Source organism: Vulpes vulpes, chromosome 13 (genome assembly GCF_048418805.1).
Source record: "Vulpes vulpes isolate BD-2025 chromosome 13, VulVul3, whole genome shotgun sequence".
Classification (NCBI taxonomy): domain Eukaryota; kingdom Metazoa; phylum Chordata; class Mammalia; order Carnivora; family Canidae; genus Vulpes; species Vulpes vulpes.
In genome coordinates this window covers 119,985,339-120,005,362 of record NC_132792.1, presented here as the reverse complement: position 1 = coordinate 120,005,362, position 20,024 = coordinate 119,985,339, and the positions used below count along the sequence as shown (strand labels likewise).

At 55.4% G+C, this 20,024-nt stretch overlaps 1 protein-coding gene across 6 annotated transcripts in view; it reads left to right on the top strand.

Moving 5' to 3' along the window:
- The window catches only part of CAPN8 (calpain 8), a 46,071-nt gene extending 38,382 nt beyond the window's left edge, over window positions 1-7,689 (top strand). For 3 of the 6 annotated variants that reach the window (XM_072732649.1, XM_026003467.2, XM_072732650.1), the window contains 7 exons: window positions 776-833; window positions 1,600-1,664; window positions 4,824-4,892; window positions 5,209-5,287; window positions 5,729-5,845; window positions 6,559-6,617; window positions 7,421-7,689. In XM_072732649.1, coding sequence (XP_072588750.1) covers window positions 776-833; window positions 1,600-1,664; window positions 4,824-4,892; window positions 5,209-5,287; window positions 5,729-5,845; window positions 6,559-6,617; window positions 7,421-7,444 — 471 coding nt within the window. In that variant the 3' untranslated portion in view covers window positions 7,445-7,689. Of the gene's footprint in view, window positions 1-775; window positions 834-1,599; window positions 1,665-4,823; window positions 5,116-5,208; window positions 5,288-5,728; window positions 5,846-6,558; window positions 6,618-7,420 lie in introns of all 6 variants that reach the window. The other 3 variants (XR_011996293.1, XR_011996292.1, XR_011996294.1) reach the window with 3 other exon arrangements.
- Window positions 7,690-20,024: the final 12,335 nt, after the last annotated feature.

The window sequence follows — 20,024 nt, the reverse complement described above, 5'->3', positions numbered from 1 at the left end:
GGCCATGTGGGGCCATGGGTCACTCCCTCTCCCTGCTGTGTGGTCCCAGAGCCAGCCACATATGGCCTCCAGGGGGTCAGGCTGAGGGCTGAACACGGACCCTCAACATCCTGCCCTTCCTGCAGGCAAGGTGGTAGACTCTTTGTCCACAGGCTGTGCACAGGGTCCTGGGGTCTGAGTCTGGGTGCCCGGGTGACTGGCTGGTGAGGCCACTGTACAGACAGTAAGGAGGAGACACGGTACACACGGGCACTTGGAACCAGACCCTAGCCCAGTGCTCTTCTCTGCACCTTGTATGCCTCCTGCCTGAGGCCTGTCCCCATGTGAGAGTTGAAGGCAAACCTCTCCTATGGCTCAGCATTTATCCCAGGTGCACTCGGGAACCTTCCCCAATGTCTCCACTTCTGGTGTGAGGGCTTCTGTGTGGGATGCCACCGGGGAGCAGGTGCTTTGGGGTGAGACCATGTTAGGTGTCCAATCCCAGTGGCTGGATGGTGGCTTTGAACACGGTAGCTGTGAACCCCAAGGAACCACATCACGATGTATTGTGTTGTCCATGGTGTTTACACGCTCACAAAACCACCATCAGCCCCAGCTCCTGGTCCCACACCTCGTCACACTCCTGCCCGGCTGTGGGGGACCGTGGGGAAGAGGAGAACTAGAGGTTCTGAGGTAGTCCCGGGACTCTTGGACCTGCTGTCTGGTCCACATCAACCTCACACCCTGAAAACTTGTTGGGACCTGGTGTAACTCGCATTTGGGTTCTTTTTTCCAGGATTCTGAGATCGGTGCCAATGAACTCAGGACGATTCTGAATGAAGTGTTTTCCAAAGGTACATTCTTCCTCAAGCTTTCCAGAAAGTTCTTGGGAGCCTGGGAGAGGTGCAGGGTGCAGGTTGTGGGGTGTAGGGTGGGGAATGAAGGGGGCAAGGGAGGCCAGGAGAGAGCTGTCAGGCCCTCGAGAGACAGGCTGGGGCTGAGTAGGGAGCAGGCCCTGGCCTTACAGTCTCTGCTCTCTGCTCCAGCCCTGGTTTTTGCTGGGAAGGGGTGAGAGGAGAGGGGGCAGCTGCAGGTGTGGGCCCGGTGAGGAGGAGGCTGCGGGGCTCCAAGCAGGTGCCTGCCTTTGAGCGAGTAGTGTGCCGCGGCTGTCCTCGGAGCCTGCATTTAGACCCGGCTCCACCCCTGCTGGTCCACGGTCTTGCACAAATTATTCCACTTCTCTGGGCCTCTGCTTCCTGACCTACAAATTGGGGATGCTGATTGTCTCACCACATGGGGTGATTCTGAGGAGAGGTGTGTGGGCTTGGAGCGGGCAGCACCTGCACAGTCGGCGGTCCTGCTCTGGGTGGCCCGCATACCAGGTGCTGTGCTAGGGACTCGTGTTACCCCACTTTACTCCCAGCTGGTCCTCAGGGCAAGTGTGTTACGGTTTCATTCCCACCGATGGGGGAGGGACTGGGGCTCAGAGGTCAGCTGGCTGGGCCGCCCGGGGCCTGGTGAGCCGCAGAGCCGGAGCCCAGGCCCACACCTGCTGCCCAGAGGTTCTGTCCATCTTCCAAGGACCCTGACTCCCACCCTCTTTTCCATCTGAATGTTCAGAAACAGACATAAAATTCTGTGGCTTCGACATCGACACTTGCAGGGGGATGGTCAGCTTGATGGACGTATCCTTTTGCGTGTTGCTGTACTCTCCCTTCCCCTGATTTTGATGCATCCTGACCTTCCCCAGTGAGGGTGGAGGGGATGGGAAGGGGCCTCCTTGGCCTGAGCTCGAGGCTGCAGTGCTAAGTCCACCTCCTTTCACTCCTGCTGCTCCGGGACCTCTATCTCCATCTGCCCCGTGGAAGCGAAGGCTCCGTGACTGTTTCAGACCCATTAATCCAGAGACAGCAGATGCACAGCGCCTGTGCCTCTCTCCTGTGGGTCCCGCCTGGCTCCCGCCAGGCTGCCCTCCCTGTGTCTCCTCCCGCTCCCCTCCCCTTCCCTTCCCCTCTCCCTTCTCATCTATCTCCTCCCCTCCCTCTCCTCTCCCCTCCTCTCTCTCTTCTCACCTATCCCCTCCCCTCCCTCCCCCCCTCCTCTCCCTTCCCACTTCTAACCTATTCCCTCCTCCCTCTCTCCCCTTCCCCTCCCCTCCCCCCTTTCCTTCTATCCCCTCCTCTTCCTCCCTCCCCCCTCCCCTCTGTCTTCTCACCTATCCCCTCCCTTCCCTCTCTTCCCCCTCCCCTCCCCATCTCTCCCCTCCCCCTCCATGTCTGGTCTGTCTCCTGAAGTAACACAGCCCTCTCAAAGCCACTACCTCTAGTTTAGAGTTATCACACAAGAAAAAACCAATTTGTTCTGTCTGACCTAATCTAACCCTCACTTTACACTGAAGAACATGTAAGAGAGTGTGGAAGGAATGGGGAGGCTGGGGTGTTCTAGGTGGCAGGTATCATATAAGTGAGGGCCCAGAGGGAGAATGATCCGTGCCTAGGGTGGGCCCAGGTCACCGTCCTCCATAGTGTAGACAGTGAAGGTGATTTCTTGGAAAAATGGAGGTTTGGAGGGTTCTCCTCCGTGTGAGGATGAGGCCTGAGGCCTCTGGGTGGGGGGCATGACTTTGGTTTGCACGGCAGTCATGTAGGGGGTTCTGTAAAGCTCCCATGTGCTGATCCCCTAGGGTGTCAGCAATGGAGAGACAGCACTATCCCTGTGGTCCAGAGCCACAGATGCCAGGGTCTTCAGCCCCATGACCCTCTGAGACTGGCGTGCTTAATAACTTAATTCCTGGGCCATAAAGAAGGGTTATGTATTGATTCACTTTGCTGCAAAATCCCCTGATTTCTGGATCATCTCAAACTTACCAGCAATGTTGCTATGATTTGGGAGCTGTTAGGCCTGTGCTCCCTGCAGCTCCTCACTGTCTGTCCCACCATCTGGATGGTGTGGGTGATGGTTCCAAACCAGGATATGCAACAGACGGCCACGTAGACTTTGGTGAAAATGACCCTTGATCAAGACACAATTCTCATATCTTACCACAGGCCCATTCAAGGGGCAGTTTGATGGGTTTTTATAAATGCACTATGGTGAATTTTGGCAAATATCACCCATTTTAGAGCATTTTCATCACCCCAAAGCGGGTCCCTGCACCCACATTAGCAGTCTCTCCCCATTTCCCCGACCACTGCCCTACACACGCTGATCTGCCTTCTGTGTGCACAGGCTCGCTACCCTGGAGAGCTCACTTACGTGGACCAATGTGTCACGTGGCCCTTTATGTCTGAGCTTTCCACTCGGCACCGTAGTTCAAGTGTGTTAGCGCTTCCTTGTCCGTGGATTAGAAACATGGTTGCCTGCATCCCACTGCTGGAGATAAGACGCTGACTCAGCTGGTGTGGGACAGAGCAGGGTCGTCGCGGGCCCTTCCATCTGGCGCAGGGCCCCCGTGTCGTGGGAAGTACTCTAGAACACACAGGAATCCAGGTTCTGGTCTTAGAGCTTTCTTGGTGTATAAACTTGCAGAGAAGTTAGTCTATGCTCTGAACTTCCATTTCAAGTCTTGGAACGTGGGGTGACAAGATGCAGCCCCTATGGTCGCTGAGCCATGGGCAGGGAGACCCAGAGCACCAGTTCCCTTGGTGGATGGGTGAATGGTTCCTGTCAAGTCGGGGTTTGAGGCTGTGGTATGTCCCACACTTGGTGTGGATCATGGACACAGGAACACATACTTTTTTTAAAAAAATTATTTTTTACATATTTTTAAAATTTAAATTCAATTAATGATCATATATTGTACTATTGATTTCAGAGGTAGAGGTCAATGATTGATCAGTCTTATATAACACCCAGTGCTCATCCCATCACATGCCCTCCTTCATGCCCAATCCCCAGGTACCCTACCCCCCCCCCTCCAGTGGCCCTGTTTGTTTCCTGTGATTAAGAGTCTCTTATGGTTTGTCTCCCTCTCTGATTTCACCATGTTTTATTTCTTCCTCTCTTCCCCTAGGATCCTCTGTTTTGTTTCTTAAATTCCTTGTGTGAGTGAGATCATAAGGAACATACATTTTCTTAAAGGAAGAGGTGTACGCTCTTGGGTGTTTGGCTTGTTGGACAAGGTGGGAGGGACGATCTACCTCACAGTTTTGTACCTGTAAGACACTGGTGGTTATTGATTAGTTGTGATTATGGAGAAAAGGTGCGTTTAGAGCCTTCACTCCACAAGGGTACGGACAGTGCAAAACCAGATCCCCATCATCTAGCGCAGGGCTCCGTTAACACCGGTAGAGTGTTGGCTGGAGGGAGAGGCCCCCAGAACCCTCCAGGGCTGAGCAGTGGTCTGCAAGCCAGCCATGTTCCTGTAGGAGCTCTGAGCCCCTTCGAGGCCTGCTGAAAAATGCATGCAGACCCTGCAGCTGAGAATCCCAATCTCGTACTCCTAGAGTCTTTTCTGTGAATATATGTCAGTCTCACCAACGAGTTATTTCAATTACCAGTCATGGAGATTTAAATCTGGAAGTGACCTTCCAGCTCTCCTAGGCCAGCCTCTCAACCACCAGGGTGCCCTGGGGGCTGAATCTGAGGAATGACCTGCTCCGAGGTCTCTGGGCTGGTGACCTGGCCTTGTCTCTGCACCTGCTCTCACAGGGGGGCCGTCGGGGGACCCTGACTCTTTCATCTTAATTTGAATTGGTTTCCCGTCACCCTTCTCACCGTGATCCTGGGTAGTGGGGTTCCTGCTAACTGCGGACACGATGTGGGGCATGTGGGCACTCTCTGTGGTCAGAAGAGAATCCGTGTGGGCCGGGGCGTGCGGGTGTGTTGGCCTTTACCATGCCTAGAGCAGCGGCACGGGCCTCCTAGGGCTGGCGGAACTCAGGACACTGTGGCTGAAGCTTCGCAAGTACCTGGTAATGCTTCTCTCCCTGTGGGTGCCTTCTGGGCTCTTGTCCCTCCTTGTCTTGTTTCCCACCCAGTCAGACCAGAATCCGAAATATTCAAACCCAGCACAAAACCCAGATGCATAGTTCAGGCGGGACGAGGAGGCACCTGTGCTGAGCCCTTCACGGAAGCCCTGCCGTTCAGTCCCATGCTCCCCTTTGTTCTGGAAACTTCTCGGGAGGAGTTAGGGAGGTATCTTTCTCTCAGGGAAGCAGTGGGTGGAGGGCATAGCTCTGGCGGGGCCCCCAGCGGTGTTTTCTCCCTGGAATCTCTGTTCTGCTCCAGGAGATCTACCGGGAGACCAATGACAACCACTCGGGGAGCATTGACACCCATGAGATGAGGACGGCCCTTAGGAACGCAGGTGAGAACGCGTCCTGCAGATAAGGTCTCCACCTGGATGTGCTCATTTTAAATACTCTGAATGGGAAGGTGGCAAATGATCGTCCACGGTAGCTCTCTTCTGTGGACACCAACGTGATGGCCTGGGCGCCTTCCCTAGCCACGTGTTGCCGGGTCCTTTCCCAAGGACCTTGCTGCTCCCGTGGGGGTGCCAGGCAGGAGAGGTCCGGCCCCAGTTTCTCTGCCTTTTCTCGCTGTGGCAAACACCACACGCAGCTGGTGTGGGAGCCTACACTCGGCTCCAGAACAGAGGCTAACCCTAATGGGGGTATCCACAAGGATGGCGACAGGGCAGACAGACGCTCCAGCGTCCCGTGGAGGTGGCCTGGCTGCGTCAGCCCCGAGCCTCACACACACAGAGCCGAGTCCTCTATGCCACCGTGACCCAGGTACCCCGATGCAGGTTTCATGCTCAGCACCCAGGTGCAGCAGACCGTCGCCCTGCGGTATGCGGACAGCAGACTCAGCATAGACTTCGATGACTTCATGGCCTGCGTGACCCGCCTGGAGTCCCTCTTCAGTGAGTTGCTCTGTCCCTTGGCCCCACTCATTCCACTGCAGGACAGTGGCAGAGCCAGGCAGGCCCCCCGGGGGAGGCGAGGCACAGCTGGCCACGCCCAAGGTCAGAGGCTGCCCTTTCTTGAAGACTCAACACGCTGCCATGTCAGTTGTTCACCAGTGATGTTGGCTGGTGGTCACGGCCATGCTGAGTGAGTCCCGCCCACGGCTCTCAAATGTCTGTTATTGTCCGTTCACATCTGTGCCTCCGCAGGGATCATGGGCCGAGCCTGTGTCACTTCCCGGGAGGGGCTGGGTCACCGGGCTGTGGGGGGTCCTCAGGGCAGGGAGAGGCGATCCTAACAGGGAAAGACGGGGCTGCCAGAGATGGAGCTGAGAGAGTGGTTTACCCACCAAGGGGGAACCACAGTCTGTGCATAGCGCAGCCCCCCACCCCCCGCCCCTGCCCTGGTGGAGAGAATGACATTCTAGAGCTGCAGGGGGTGGAGATGGTGGGGGGGAGCATCTTCGCTCACAGCAGCACATTCCCCCACTGGGGCAGGGGGACATATGCCCCCAAATCCACATGAAGTGCTCAATCTACATGGAGCTTCTCAAGTGTCCCTGCAGCCAGGCAGGAGCTGGAGGTCAGGGAAGGGGGCTTGTGGGGGACAGATTGTCACAGGCAGCTCTCTGGCAGTTCTGAGTCTCATTTCATTCCACTTCTGGTTCCAGAGCTGTTTAGGCTCCTGGACAAGGACCAACGTGGCACCGTCCGGCTCTCCCTGGCTGAGGTAGACCCCTGGGGTTCTGGAGAACTGCTTGTTGATGGGGCTTGGCTTCTGAGGCTTGTTCTCAGTGACCTGTCTCACTTCTGCGGGTGACTGTGAATGTTCTTGGGCCGGCCCTGCGGGGAGAATGTGACAGCCCTGTGGTCTTCACAACACCGGCGTTGGTTATTACTTTGAAGATAAAGCTGCAGCTGCATTTCAGATCTTATTGGGATGCCAGCCCTTGCTAATTTTTTAAAAAGATTTTATTTATTTATTCATGAGAGGCAGAGAGAGAGAGAGAGAGAGAGAGAGAGAGAGAGAGAGGCAGAGACACAGGCAGGCTCCTTGCAGGGAGCCCAACGTGGGAGTCGATCCCGGGACTCCAGGATCACGCCCTGGGCTGCAGGCGATGCTAAACCACTGAGCCACCCCGGCTGCCCCAGCCCTTGCTAATTTGAATGGGATTGTGGGCGGTGGGTTCAGTTTAGTGTCTGACTTCTGGGAGCAGATGTCTTAGATTAACATAGAGAAGGTGATCAGAAACCAGGAACCACGGGGGGTGGGGTGATATATCTCCAGTGACCTGGGGAAGGTTCCTGGAGGCAAGCAGCTGGGCTACAGCATCAACCCTGAAATCAAGGGTGTGCCTATGTATATACACAGGCACACACGTTTTCTGAAGTCCCTCCTAGGTCCTAAACCACCTGTCTCTAGGGCTCTTCAGGGTCACTTAACTTGTCTGAGTTAAGCACTTCCAGATGCTTGCTGGAGCTTGGCTGCAGCACAGGCCACGCAGAGCTCACCCTGCTGTCCTTCTGTTGCAGTGGCTGTGCTGCGTGTTGGTCTGACCCAGGTTGTGGCCGCTGGTGTCGCTCCCTGCCAGCCTGCCGGCCACCTCCCCCTACTTTCACAATTCTGCAAGTGAGGACCCCTGAGTGGCAGTCATTGATGGTTTTCCTCTTCCCTGCCCGTCGCTGTTCTGGGGGTCCCTGCCTGGCCAACCCACACAGTCTGGGGGCCCAGCCTCTCGTTCAGCAGCATTTGAGCTGACCCAGAGCCCAGCAGAAGTCATTAAAATCTGGTCCCAATGGTCCTTGGTTTTGTCTGGTGATGTGCAACGTGGGAAGGGGCTGCCTTTCATGCTTTAGGAAAGAGGTTTTGGAAAAAAGACGGCTGGAGCTGCTGAGGTGGAGGTGTGGGTGGGTCTCTGGGGCGGGTGGAGGAGGTGGCCACGGGGGAGCTGCCTTTGGGTCCACAGGAAGGAGCATCTCTAGTCCTCACAGGGTGGGTGGGGGTGGGCTGCTCACTGCCCTTCCGAGGAGGAGGGGCCTGCCTCCTTCAGTGGTGGCCCAGGAAGTCAGCACCTGCTGAACGGGAGGTGGGTCCTCCCTGCTGGACACCAGCATCTTCGCGGTTGTTAAAAAGGTGGAGGCTGAGCCACTGTGTGTCCTAACAGCCGCTGCGTGTCCTTATAGGCAGACGGGATGGAGCTGGCTTCCCCAGTGGCCTTGGAAAGGTGGGGGTGACACACTCAGCCCGCTCGGCCTGCTGTGACAGGCCACAGACAGGGGTCGTTTCTCACCATCTGGAGGCCGGGTATCCAGATCCGAATGTGGGTGGCAGGCTCTGGGGAGGGGCTCTGGGTGGTGCTTGCCTGGTGGAGAGCAAGAGGGGCTCTCACAAGGGCGCAGATCCCACCGCCGAGCTCATGGAATCCTAGTTTCCTCCTGCCACCTTGCCTCCTGCAACTACTGCTTGGAGTCGGGCTTCACACAGGAACGTGAGGGGGACACACAGCCCCTCACAGGGAGCTACTGACAGAAACCACGTACTCGCCTTGGCCTCTGAGAGTCCGGCCAAGGATTTGTCCACTTCCAGAGCTAGATGTACAACGTTCTTCGGAGCCTGATGCCCAGTAGGACCAAACACTGGCTCTCCCGGGGCCCAACCTCGGGATGATCAAACCTTGGCGGGCCCAGACACTTAGCCACGCAGGCGCCTGCAAAAAAAAAAAAAAAAAAAAAAGGAATCTTTGGGGCACCTGGTTGCTCAGTGGTTGAGCGTCTGCCCTTGGGTCAGGTTGGGATCCTGGGGTCCTGGTATCAAGTCCTACATCGGGCTTCTCGAAGGGAGCCTGCAGCTCCCTCTGCCTGTGTCTTTGCCTCTCTCTGTGTCTCTCTGAATAAATAAATAAAATCTTAAAAAAAATAACACAGACACGATGCCGACATGATCACAACCCAACATGACGAAGGGGGCAATTCACAGACCCTGGCTGAGTTGGATAGATCTTCACATTCCATCTTGTGTGTGGTGATGAAAGCAGAGACTGGCTTCTTCCTCTTTGTCTGTTTTATTGTGTTTTTACTGACACATGGACTTTGTACCTTTTATTTTTCTTCTTTGCTATTTATATGAGGTTGGACAGCTTACGGAAACACGTGGCTTTCATACCACGTTGGAACATCTGGGTCACCAAATGTCTGTGAGGCTCGCTGAACATAACTGAGCACTTACTATGTGCAGGGAAGCAGACGGAGGTGATCCTGGCCCTTGGGTGAGTCTCTACAGCCTCAAGACAGAGACTCTGGTAGAGACAGGGGGCTCTGACACGAAGCGGCAGGCACAGGTGGACACAGGAGAGGGAGCTGCGAGGGCACAAGTGAAGAGTACAGGCTCACAGTGGCCACAGTCCGGCAGAGACAAGAATCACAGCAGTTGTCTGAAAAGAAATAATGAAATGTAACAAATCATTAATCTGTATTAGGTTATAACCAGTAATAACATGCATCACAAGAGCACTGAGATGCGCCAGGAGGCAGCCGCGGCTTCGTGTAGGGCCAAGTGGGCAACAGGACCACATGGGAGCCATCAAAGCCTGGAGACTTGGTGGCGTGACCCCGGGGGTGGGTGCCCTGGGAGGGGAGCCCCTACCGCGGTGAGGCCCCACAAGTGCGATCCCCTGCAGCCAGCGCTCTTGTAGGCAGAACCCGATGTGGATGCTGGTGGCCACTGGCACGGCAGACACGGACCCCAGGGGCTCATCCTGTAGACCAGAGAGTTGCTTGATCATCGCCGAGGTTTGAGTGGCCACAGATATCAGGCACCCCTAGCTCTGGGGTGCGGCGGCGGATAGAACCGCAGAATGGCTGTTTGTGTGCCAGTGGCTTGAGGGGAGCAGGCGATAAGCAGAGGCAAACAAGGGAAACAGTATCTTCAGGGCGCAGGTGCAGAGAAATAAAGCAAGGAAACAGGAGGCCATGTGCCGGTGCAAGCAGCCAGCGTCAGGGTTCGGCCTCAGATGGGAAGGTCCGTACCCCCAGGTGCGGACAGATGTAGGCCTGTTCCCTTGTCTGCAGGGGAGGGGGGGCGAGGGGTGCTCTGCGGTGCTCTGAACCCAGCATTCTGTGTCTGGGCAATTATAGGGTCTGGAAGAAGTAGCTCCTGGATTGATGGAGGTGGCAACCTGGGCCTGGTTCACCCGCAGGTCTTGGAAGACAGTGGGAGCATGCACGACAGGGTCCCTATGGGCGGGCAGTTTCCATGAACTCACCCCTGTTTGGCCTTCCCTCGCCAGCTAACAATAATAGCTAACGGTGGCTGAGTTTTTCTAAATTCCAGAATTTCTGTGAAACGGGTCATGCATCACTTCATTCCATCCCTGAGGCTCCGGCTCTGCTGCTCACAGGCCGAGTGGCCTAGGGCCACCTGGTTATTGCTTCACTTTCTCTCCCTAAATTTTCTTACTTGAAAATGGGAATAATTATCGTACTTACCCCATGGGGTTATCTTTGGCATGAAATGAATTGGCGCACGTGTTCAGAACAGCACGTGGCAAACGCTCCATAGGAGAGTCCCCTTCCTGCCTGCAGAGCCTCGCCATGGGCTCTCCTGGTGGAGAGAGGGGCCAGGGGGCTCTGGGGCCCTTCACAAGGGCACTGAACCCCACGGGGGCTCTAGCCTCAGGGCCTGGTCACTGCCACGGATGCCTCGTCCTGAGCCATCTCAGTGGGCACAGGGATTTGGGGGCACAGACATTTGGTCCCTGGCGCTGGCCAAGGAGGAACTCAAACTGTGACTGTTTGCCCGAGTCCACCGCCATGCCCTGGGTTCCTGGGATGGTTCTCTGTAGTCTGGTCCCCACCCCAGAGGTTTGCTCCCCATCCCCTTCCCTTTGGGCACGGTTTCCAGATGTTCTTTGAGACTCTCCAATGGAGAGTGAAGCAGTTGATGCGTGAACTATTAACTAACAGATTTCCCAGGGAACCGAAGGGAGAGGATGACGCCGACTGTACAAAGTCACCTTCCCAAGGCCAGCATCACACCCCACACCCCGATGCCCCTTCCTGCATGCATATCCTGCCCCTGAGCAAAATAACTCATGCAAAAGTCCCCCCTCAAAGCATCCTACCCCCACCCCCAACAACCTATGATGCAGCCCAGACCCCCAAATGCAGCATTTAATAAATACCAAGCCAGGGCATGAGCCCCTGCTACCAGGGCAGGTTGTATTCTGGAAATCTCCTATAGATATGAGGAAATAGAGAAATAGAGGTTTTTTTTTTTTTTTTTAATGATTTATTTATTTTTAAAAAGAGATAGAGCGGAGGGCAAAGGAAGAGAGAATCTCAGGCAGACTCTGTGCTGAGCGAGGAGCCTGATGTGGGGTGCAATCTCAGGACCGGAGAGGTCACAACCTGAGCTGACACCAAGAGTCAGATGCTTAATAGACTGGGCCCCCCAGAAAAAGAGATTTTGTCTGCAGGAGCCCCGGGGGAGCTCAGGCCACAGCCCAGCGTCCTGGGAGAAGCCGCCCCTCCAATGTGTTCTGGGCCGTGGCCTTGGGAAAGAAGAGATCTTGTCTTTTTTTTTTGTCTAACTCGTCTGTATTTAAAATGATCACATTTGATGAATTCTATGTAAATGTGTCCCTTGTCACATAATATTTTTAAACATAATAGAATTTACTTCTAAATGTTTTACATTTTGCCTCCGATGGTGCTCTTGGAGGCTGGATTTTTCATCAACCTGGAGACTCTGGGCTATGAGAAGGGAGCAGAAGAGAGGAACGGGTTCTTGACATTACCGGGGCAAAGGCGACTGCTAAGTGCTTTCCTGGGGTCAGGAAGCCACCAGAAGAACACCTCCCTGGATGTCTGGATGGACTCTGGCCTGACGTAGGAGAGCTGACACCAGGGCATGTCTCGGCGCCTATCCCTGCCCCTGGAGCTGGACGTGCCACACCGCGGGTCTCCCTTCACAGCCCAGCAGTATCCACCTGCTCCCGTTTCACGGGTGAGGACACTGGGGCTCTGCCGGGCTGCTCACTGCGAGACGGAGCTTCAATGTTCACCCAACACAGCACCTGGGCTTTTACTCACACTTGTCCTGACTTTTTTCTGGAATTTTGTCTAAATTTCTGTATCTCTGCAGTTTCTAATACCTCATTTTTATCAGGTTTGAGAAAACTAAACTTCTGCCTAAAGAGAGAATGATCTTGCCATTGAGATGCCCACTTGTGTTACGGGCGGGAAGTCTCTCCACCTCTCTGCCAGGTGTGTCAGAGCCCAACGGGCTCAAGGGACAGGGCCCAATAGTCATGCTTCCTAGAGATTCCTAGGAACTCTTCTCACTGTTTGAAATTACTGATTTATTTACTTAAGTAAGCTTTGCACCCTACGTGGGACTCAAACTCATGACCCAGAGATCAAGACTCACACACCTGACGCCAGATCACTGAGCCAGCCAGACCCTCCTCCACTCATCACTTGTGTTTGGCTGCGGGCGATGTTGGGGATGCTTGCTGAACTGAGGCTGAGCAGGAACATGGGTGGTGTCTCTGGGCTCTGCCAGGGTCTTTTTTTTTTTTTTTTTTGAGATCTTGTCTTCTTAAGACTGCTTAAGAGACACCAGGGCAGTGGGCAGCTCTTCTGGAAAGGCTGCCCTGGGGTCAGGGAGGCGAGGGCCTAGAGGGTGGGATGCCAGAGCCTAGCCCCCAGGGAGCAGAAGAGTGCTCCTGGCTGCAGGAGCCCCGGGGGAGCTCAGGCCACAGCCCAGCGTCCTGGGAGAAGCCGCCCCTCCAATGTGTTCTGGGCCGTGGCCTTGGGAAAGAAGAGATCTTGTCTTTTTTTTTTTTTTTTTTTGAGATCTTGTCTTCTTAAGACTGCTTAGTTGCTCATCAGTTGTCCATCTCATTTCTAGCATCCAGATTTTAAGTTTTTTTTCCTAAAAAAAAAAAAAAAATCCCTCTGAGGGCAGGGAGTATATGAGAAATCTGTATACTTTCCCCTAATTTTGCTGCACCAAGATGGGAGAAGGGGAAGCAGAGCTGGTTCTAGACACCGGTGAGGGAGGCCAGGGCTCCAATGTTGGAAACTGAGATTGAATTGAGGGAGCACTGGTCCCAGCTGACTCTTGGCTGTTATATTTCTTCACTTGTGTTGAGCACCTACCATGTGCAGGGCAGCAGGCTGTGGCTGCAGGGAAGAGCAGCCCTGGTTATTGGTTTTAGGCTTCTGAGCTGACAACCTTGCCCAGCATCCTTTGTCCTTGCTGGTGGAGATCACCACACGAGACAGAGGTGAGAGGCCACCTGCTTACTGTCCAGGCGTCCGTGCATGCACATGGGGCCTGGCCCTAATGAAGGCCAGCACGGAGGTCTTCCAGGAACTTCTGGGAAAGACTTTGTCCCTGACAAAAGAGAAATGTGGAGAGGCTGTCCCTCCTTCACATGGTGTGGCTGCTCCAGGCAGGTGGTTGGCTGCTGTGGAGCCACGCGGAAGACACTGGGCAGGCCCAAGGATGGTGGAGTGGGGCGCGGCGTGGCAGGAATTAACAACTGGAACTCTGTGTGTCTCCAGGGTGCATGACATGAGACGACAAATGTCCTCGCTGTGGGAGTATCCTAAACATATGTGTGGAAAATAGGATCTTTCCACTTTGGGGTCAGCTCCCATCAGGGCTGCCCCACCACGCCTGGCTGGGCCTCGCGTGCAAGTAGATGTGTGCTTGGGAACGGTTACACAAGTCCTAACCCTCTGGTGATTTCCTCAGTTTCTGAGTTATTTCAACTGCATCCCACCCACCATAGTTCCAAGCACTGCAGACTTTCTTCTTTTTTGACAAGTGGGAAATGGCTGGAAATCACCGTGAAGGTGATGTGTTTTTAAAGTGGAGTAAACACAGTATGTTTGTTACCAGATGGGCACTCAGCCTTTACCTTCTCTGCCCTAATTGCAGTTTGGAGATAGGGTGCCCTCTTGAGGAGCCCATGTATGGCCCCACCTGAACATCAGGCCATACAGTTGTGTCTCTTACCCCTGAAGATGGAACCTTCATCCCTCCACAGGTTGGTTGGATCCTAGCAGTTACAGGTGTGATGGGAGGTCAGGATGCTGCCTGTGGCCCTCGTGGACAGTGTGCACACCCTTCACAGGAGGAGTGTTTGCAGGACTTCCCGGAGCTCCCAGAACGTACTCTCAGGAGTCTCAAACCCCTCATCCCCAGGGAGGGCGTCACAGATTGGTGATGGGCAAGTGGGAAGTGTGTTTCCAGGGAGCTCTCTGGGGGTGTGTGTGGTGGCCATGGGGCAGCCGTCCCTCCTGCTCTGGCTCTCTCCTCTTCAGGAGGTCCAGAAGCTGGTTCGCAGACCCTCCTGTTTGCAGAGTGCTGGGTATGGTTTAGCTCTGCATCCTCCAGTGTGGCGGCAGATGCATGTGCTCCAGCCAACACGTGGTAATCCAGTGGGTTCTGTCTCCAGGGACCGCAGCGCAGGTGGGACCACTCACAGTGTTTCCTGGAGTTTTCAGACTCTGGGCATCATGACAACTCCCTGATCTTCATGGTGACAGACATGAGAATCCGAGGGCTGGTGCAGGCCTCCCCAGTCTCTCTCCTCTGGCCCTTCTGAGCACTGACCAGGGCCAGTTCCTGCCAAAGTTACCCAATTGGGAATTGAGAGGACACAACCCACAGAGCCCCAACTTCTGATGCCAGTTCCAAGCTCAGAGGTTCCAAAAACTGCCTTGGGTTTGATAATTCACTGGAAGGAACATTATCATATTTATGGTCTATTATGGGAATAGGATTTAGATTAAAATCAGCCAAGGGAAGAGATGCAGGTGCAGAGCCCCGATGGCCCCAAGTGTGGAGTGTCTGTTCTCCTCCCCACGGAGTCAGGAACGCTTCCTCTTGTGCATGGGGTACAGGCATGGGACCCAGTGCGGAGTCCCATACCCTGGGGCCGGCCTAGACCCCACCCAGGCCTGGAGCTGGGCACATCCCCCCACCCTGAGACACAGAAGCACCTGCTGTCCCCCTCGGGCGTGGGGTCCCTCTCTAGGCACCTCAGTCCCAGAGGAAGTGCCTCTACGCCTAGCCAGGGTGGCCAGTGTTTTCCCCTCTGTTACTGTATATTTTCTCCTTTGGGTTGAGACTGTGACAAAGTCAATTAAATGAAGAAGCCTGTCCAGTTGGGTTGAGGAATTAGGCAGAAAGTCAGGCTATGGGAGCATTTGTTTTTAACAGAATATTAATTCAGCGTTTCAGTGGTGCACAGGCTGGGCAATGGGTCTGGTCACTTGGAGGCCTGGGTGGGCACCGTGTTCATAGCGTGGTCATTGTTTCCTATTCAAGGCATTTGTAGTATAGCCAGTGAGCCTTCTTGTCCAATTACTGTGGTAAATGAGAAGTTATTCCCAAAGGATCTTATCTGGTCCAACAAATGGACGAAATTATTGAATTGATCAACATCTAAATTAAAAAGTCTGAGAAATAGGGGATCCCTGGGTGGCTCAGCGGTTTAGCGCCTGCCTTTGTCTCAGGGTGCGATCCTGGAGTCCCAGGATCGAGTCCCACGTTGGGCTCCCAGCATGGAGCCTGCTTCTCCCTCCTCCTGTGTCTCTGCCTCTCTCTCTCTCTCTATGTCTATCATAAAAAAATAAATAAATCTTAAAAAAAAAAGTCTGAGAAATAGAGTTCAAATTAATCAGCTTGCAAACAGCCACCCCCATGGATAAGATAACACTCTGGCAATGGCCAGTGATTGGAGATGGATTATTATTATTATTACTACTACTACTATTTATATTTTATTTTTGAAGACATACTATTTTTGAACAATAATAGTGTTTTCACAACAGCTCCTGTCTGAGGAATTCCAAGCTGTCCCAGCAATGTTCATTACTTAAAGACTTTCTGAGATGGAAGCAGACAGTCACTGCTTCCTGGGGCTTTCTGATTAGGACGTGGGGCTGAGGGGTAGGTGGGACCTTTGCCCGCTGAGCAGGTGCAGGGAGTGGGATGCGGAGCTGTGTGCAGTTCTCTCACCCTGCTCCTCCTGGGCACACAAAGCTTTCTGGTTCCTGCTCGGGCCTGCAACCCATCCCCCTCTCGATTCCTGCCCCGTCTGCCCTAGTGTCCACTAGCCTCCGGGGCCCTGGCCACCCCAAGCACCAGGTGAGCTGTCAGGTGCCCCATGTGAGGCCCTCTCGCAGCTGGTCCTGCGTCCTGCCCTCCCCACCTCTGGCATGAGTGTTCCCACATTGGTTGCAGTCCCATCTTCTGGCCGTTAGCTTGAGGCCTAACTCGTACTGAAGGCACAGGGGGCCCCTCCTCTCTCCCTAGCTCTGCTAGGAGGTGGTTCCCTTGCCATCAGGGAGACCCAGGGTGAGGTTCTGACTGGCAAGATCACCCCGGGGAACCCCGGGGCTTACTGGGGAGCCAGAGGCCCATCTGGGGCCCAGCTGAGGGAGGTGTTGCCTCCTGCAAGGGTGGCTTCCCTCCCCGAAGCCCCCAGGTAACAGGTGTGGGGATTCTGTGCAGGTGTCCAGGGCCAGGCTGTGAACACCATGTGACCACATTCCATAGGGCGGGAGCCAGCACAGGCCCCTCCGAGGTGTGAGGAGGACAGGGCATTGGAGCCCCTGACTGGCCTCTCCTAGCCTCACCCCCACAGAGCTGGTCACAGCCTCCAACGTGGCCCTGTCAGTCCCTGGGCTCTGCTGTGGGCTGGCCTGCTGTTCTAACCCCTCTCCCAGCAGAAGCCTTGAGGACTGTTCCCCAGGTGGTCCTGCCTTCATGCACTGTTTTCGCCCCTGCATGGGCAGGGGTAGGTGTGAATGGGGCGGGGGCAGAGGGTGCAGCCTGCGGGGAGCCCTGAGGTCACGCTGGGCTTGGGATGTCCCCTGAGCATGTGAGGACCCTGCAGGGTGGAGAAGGGGAGGAGGGTGTGGCAGCAGGGCTGGAACAGAGGGCCTGACGGCAGAGGGATTTCGGGTGGAGCAATAGAATCAGGGCGTCAGGGCGCCCAGGCTCCGAGGCTGGAGACTGAGACCGCTCACAGAGAGGCCGAGGCCGTAAATCCCAGTGTTCCCCCAGGCAGGGGCATGCGGTGTGCTGGAAAACCACCTGGGCTCAGGTGTCGCATCCCAGGCGTGCGTTAGCCGGCTGGGCCGCCAGTGGCGGGGGCTTCGACAAACTTAGTTCTGGAGGCCGAGGTCTGTTTCCGGGCGAGCGCTCCCCTGGGCGGCGGAGGGCGGTCATCCTGCTGCGTGCTCTCGCGGCCTCCTCTGCGCCAGCTCCAGCCTGAACATGAGAGAGCACAAGCTCTGTGGGGTCTTTGCTTGTAAGGGTGCTAATGCCAACACGTGTGCCCCACGTCACGACCTCAGCCTGCCTCCAGACACCATCACATGGGAGGCGGGGGCTTTGTCATGAACTGGGAGGTGGGAAGAACTTCTCTCTGTGATCCTCCATGGCCTTCCTGGGCCCCGGCGGCTTGACAATGAGGAGGTTGTCAAGGCCTCTGCAATGGGCCGCAGAGCTATGACTGCCCGGAGAACTCTCTAGGGCTCAGCCAGGAGCCCTGGGACCACAGAGCCTCTGGACTTAGCATCTCTTTGGGTATATTCTTCTCTTGCTTTTGGGAAGCAGCTATTTGCAGAGGCCTGTAGAGCTTTCTCCTTTGCTTTGCAAAAAAATATTAAGCAAACACTTAAGGAATATGGGCTTTATAATGATGAGAACAAACATGAGGGATGCCAGCTACCATGGAACAGAAGTGTTTAAGAGAAGGAAGATAGGAAAAAGATGTAGAGAGTGCCTGCTTGTCTTGAGCAGGTCTTCTCATGACTTGCTTGTCTCACACTTCAGACTGTGGGCTAAAGCCCCCAGTCCAAGGCCTCTGGACGGCAACTAGGACCTTCGGGGCCCAGGTGTTTTCAGATAAAGTGAGGGCCTCCTCCTCTCAGATTCGTAGAAAGGCAGAACAGATGGTATGCCGAGACCAGAGAGGACCACCTCTGCTGTGTTCCGAACTATGTGGCAGGCCAGGTCACACCTGAGAAAAAGATGGGGGGCCCTGGGGACAGCCTCAGAGACTTGCCACACTTGGCATGTCCAGCAGGTGTGCGGGGCTGCCCGCCAGGTAAGGGTGCTCCATGCTCCCCGACACACACATACAGCTGGCCCTGTGCATGTGCAGCCTAATGGTAAGCCACGTGGCAGTAGGGCCTGGGTGTTGGGGACAGTGGGGTGTGCACATTCCAGATGTGGCCACGGCTGACCTGACCCCTCTGAAGTGCCCGTGGTCCAGGTAGACAGAGACTGCAACCTAGAGAGAGTTGTCCCTGGGCGCAGACAGCCCTTGGGCAGGAGCTGGGCAGGAGCAGGGAAGGCACTCTCCTGCCTGCTGGAGGTGGGCCAGGTGTTCTGAACGGGCCTGGGCAGCTGAGTGAGAGCCTTGAGGGAGGGAGACAGTGGTGGCGGCTTGACCACCAGAACCACTGCTGGCCAAATGAGTGGGGATTCTGGTCTGTGCTGCACCTGTGATGCCCACAGACACTAAGGTGAGACCAGGCAGCGTCTGTGTCACATTCATTCTGAGCAGCAGTGGCTGTACATTCAGGCCACGTTAGTGGAAGGGACCCCACCTGTAAGGGGGGTTGGTGGAGCCCAGGGGGGTACTTCTGCAGAGGGGAGGGGGCACCCCATTTGGGGAGTGACGGGCTGAAGTCGGTGCGATACATGTGTGGTGTGTCCCCAGAGGCCTCTTGTTCTCCTAGTTGAGCTGGCTCATGGCTGAGTCCTCCCTGGGCATTGCTGTCGGCCAAGAGCATGTCTCCTCCCTGGGTGGCCTGTCTGGACAAGGAGATGGCCGGTCACTGTGAGGTGGGAGGACTGAACTTTTGCTCTGGTGAGGCTCCCAGCTGCAGAGGCCCCTGTGGGATTGCTGGATGTCTCTGCCAGGGGTCACTGGGGCTGCAGTAGGCCCTCGCTGGCCTGGCAGAGAGGTCGGTCTCAATAAACCCCCTGCCTGCTCCTGGGAGCCCATGCTAGGGCAGCCCCAGCCCTGCGGTCTCTCCATCACTGCACTGCTTCCTACGTCGGAGGAAGGACAGTGACCAGGGCCTGCCGGCTGCCTCAGGACCCTTGTGTGAGCTCTGCCCTGAGCACTCTTCCAAAGCCTTGGAGATGTGCATGGAATGTGCCAGGAGCCCTGAGAGAGCATTGTGGTCACCAGGAGCCTGTGTCCTGTGTCCTCAGCCCTGTGGCGACTTTTAGAAAAACAGAGGGAGCCAAGTCTAGTCTGACTTGGAGACGTCTGGAGCTCTTTGTTGAGCCAGAACACCCACCGTCATAGGAACAAGCCACACTAGACCCTACTTCTAGCCAGAGAGCAAGCTTTCCTAAGGTCTGCATACAGTCCAGCCCTTGTAGTCGGGGTTCTCCAGAGAAGTGGAGTGAGCCCTTGTGTGTGTGTGTGTGTGTGGGGGATTTAGAGGTAATTATTCCAAGGCACTGCTTCACCATGGCAGGCGCTGGCAGCCCTACCATCTGCAGGTGGCCACGGGCTGGGGACGCGGGGACATTGGACAGTGCACCCTTCTTCCTGGGGAGCACATCAGCCTTTCTTCTCTGAGGGCCTTTGACTGATGCACACACAGTTTATGGAGGGCAAGCTGCTTTTCTCAGTCCACCGGGGTCAACGTTAATCTCATTTCAAATACAGAACGCCCTATGTGCTTACGCCCTGATGTGCTTGACCAGGTATCTCGGCACCGTGGCCCAGCCCTCTGGATGTCACACCAGCCCTCACACCTTGCCATCCCGCCATGCTGCACCATCTCTGTTTATTTCAGGAGCATGGATGTTGTGCTCACTGTCTTCATAGACCATGTCCACAGACCACAGCCACACCATGTCTGTGGGCCACGGCCATGTTCACAGACCATGCCCACGGACCATTCCACATCCACGGACCATGGCCATGGGGCACGTCCATGGACCATGTCCACATCCACGGACCATGTCCATGGACTATGGCCACGTCCACGGACCATGGCCACAAACCATGAATTATCCTCGCATGGGGTGTTCTCTTTGCTGTGACTTCAGTTGGTCTGATGTGAGTTGCTGACCCTTGTGGCC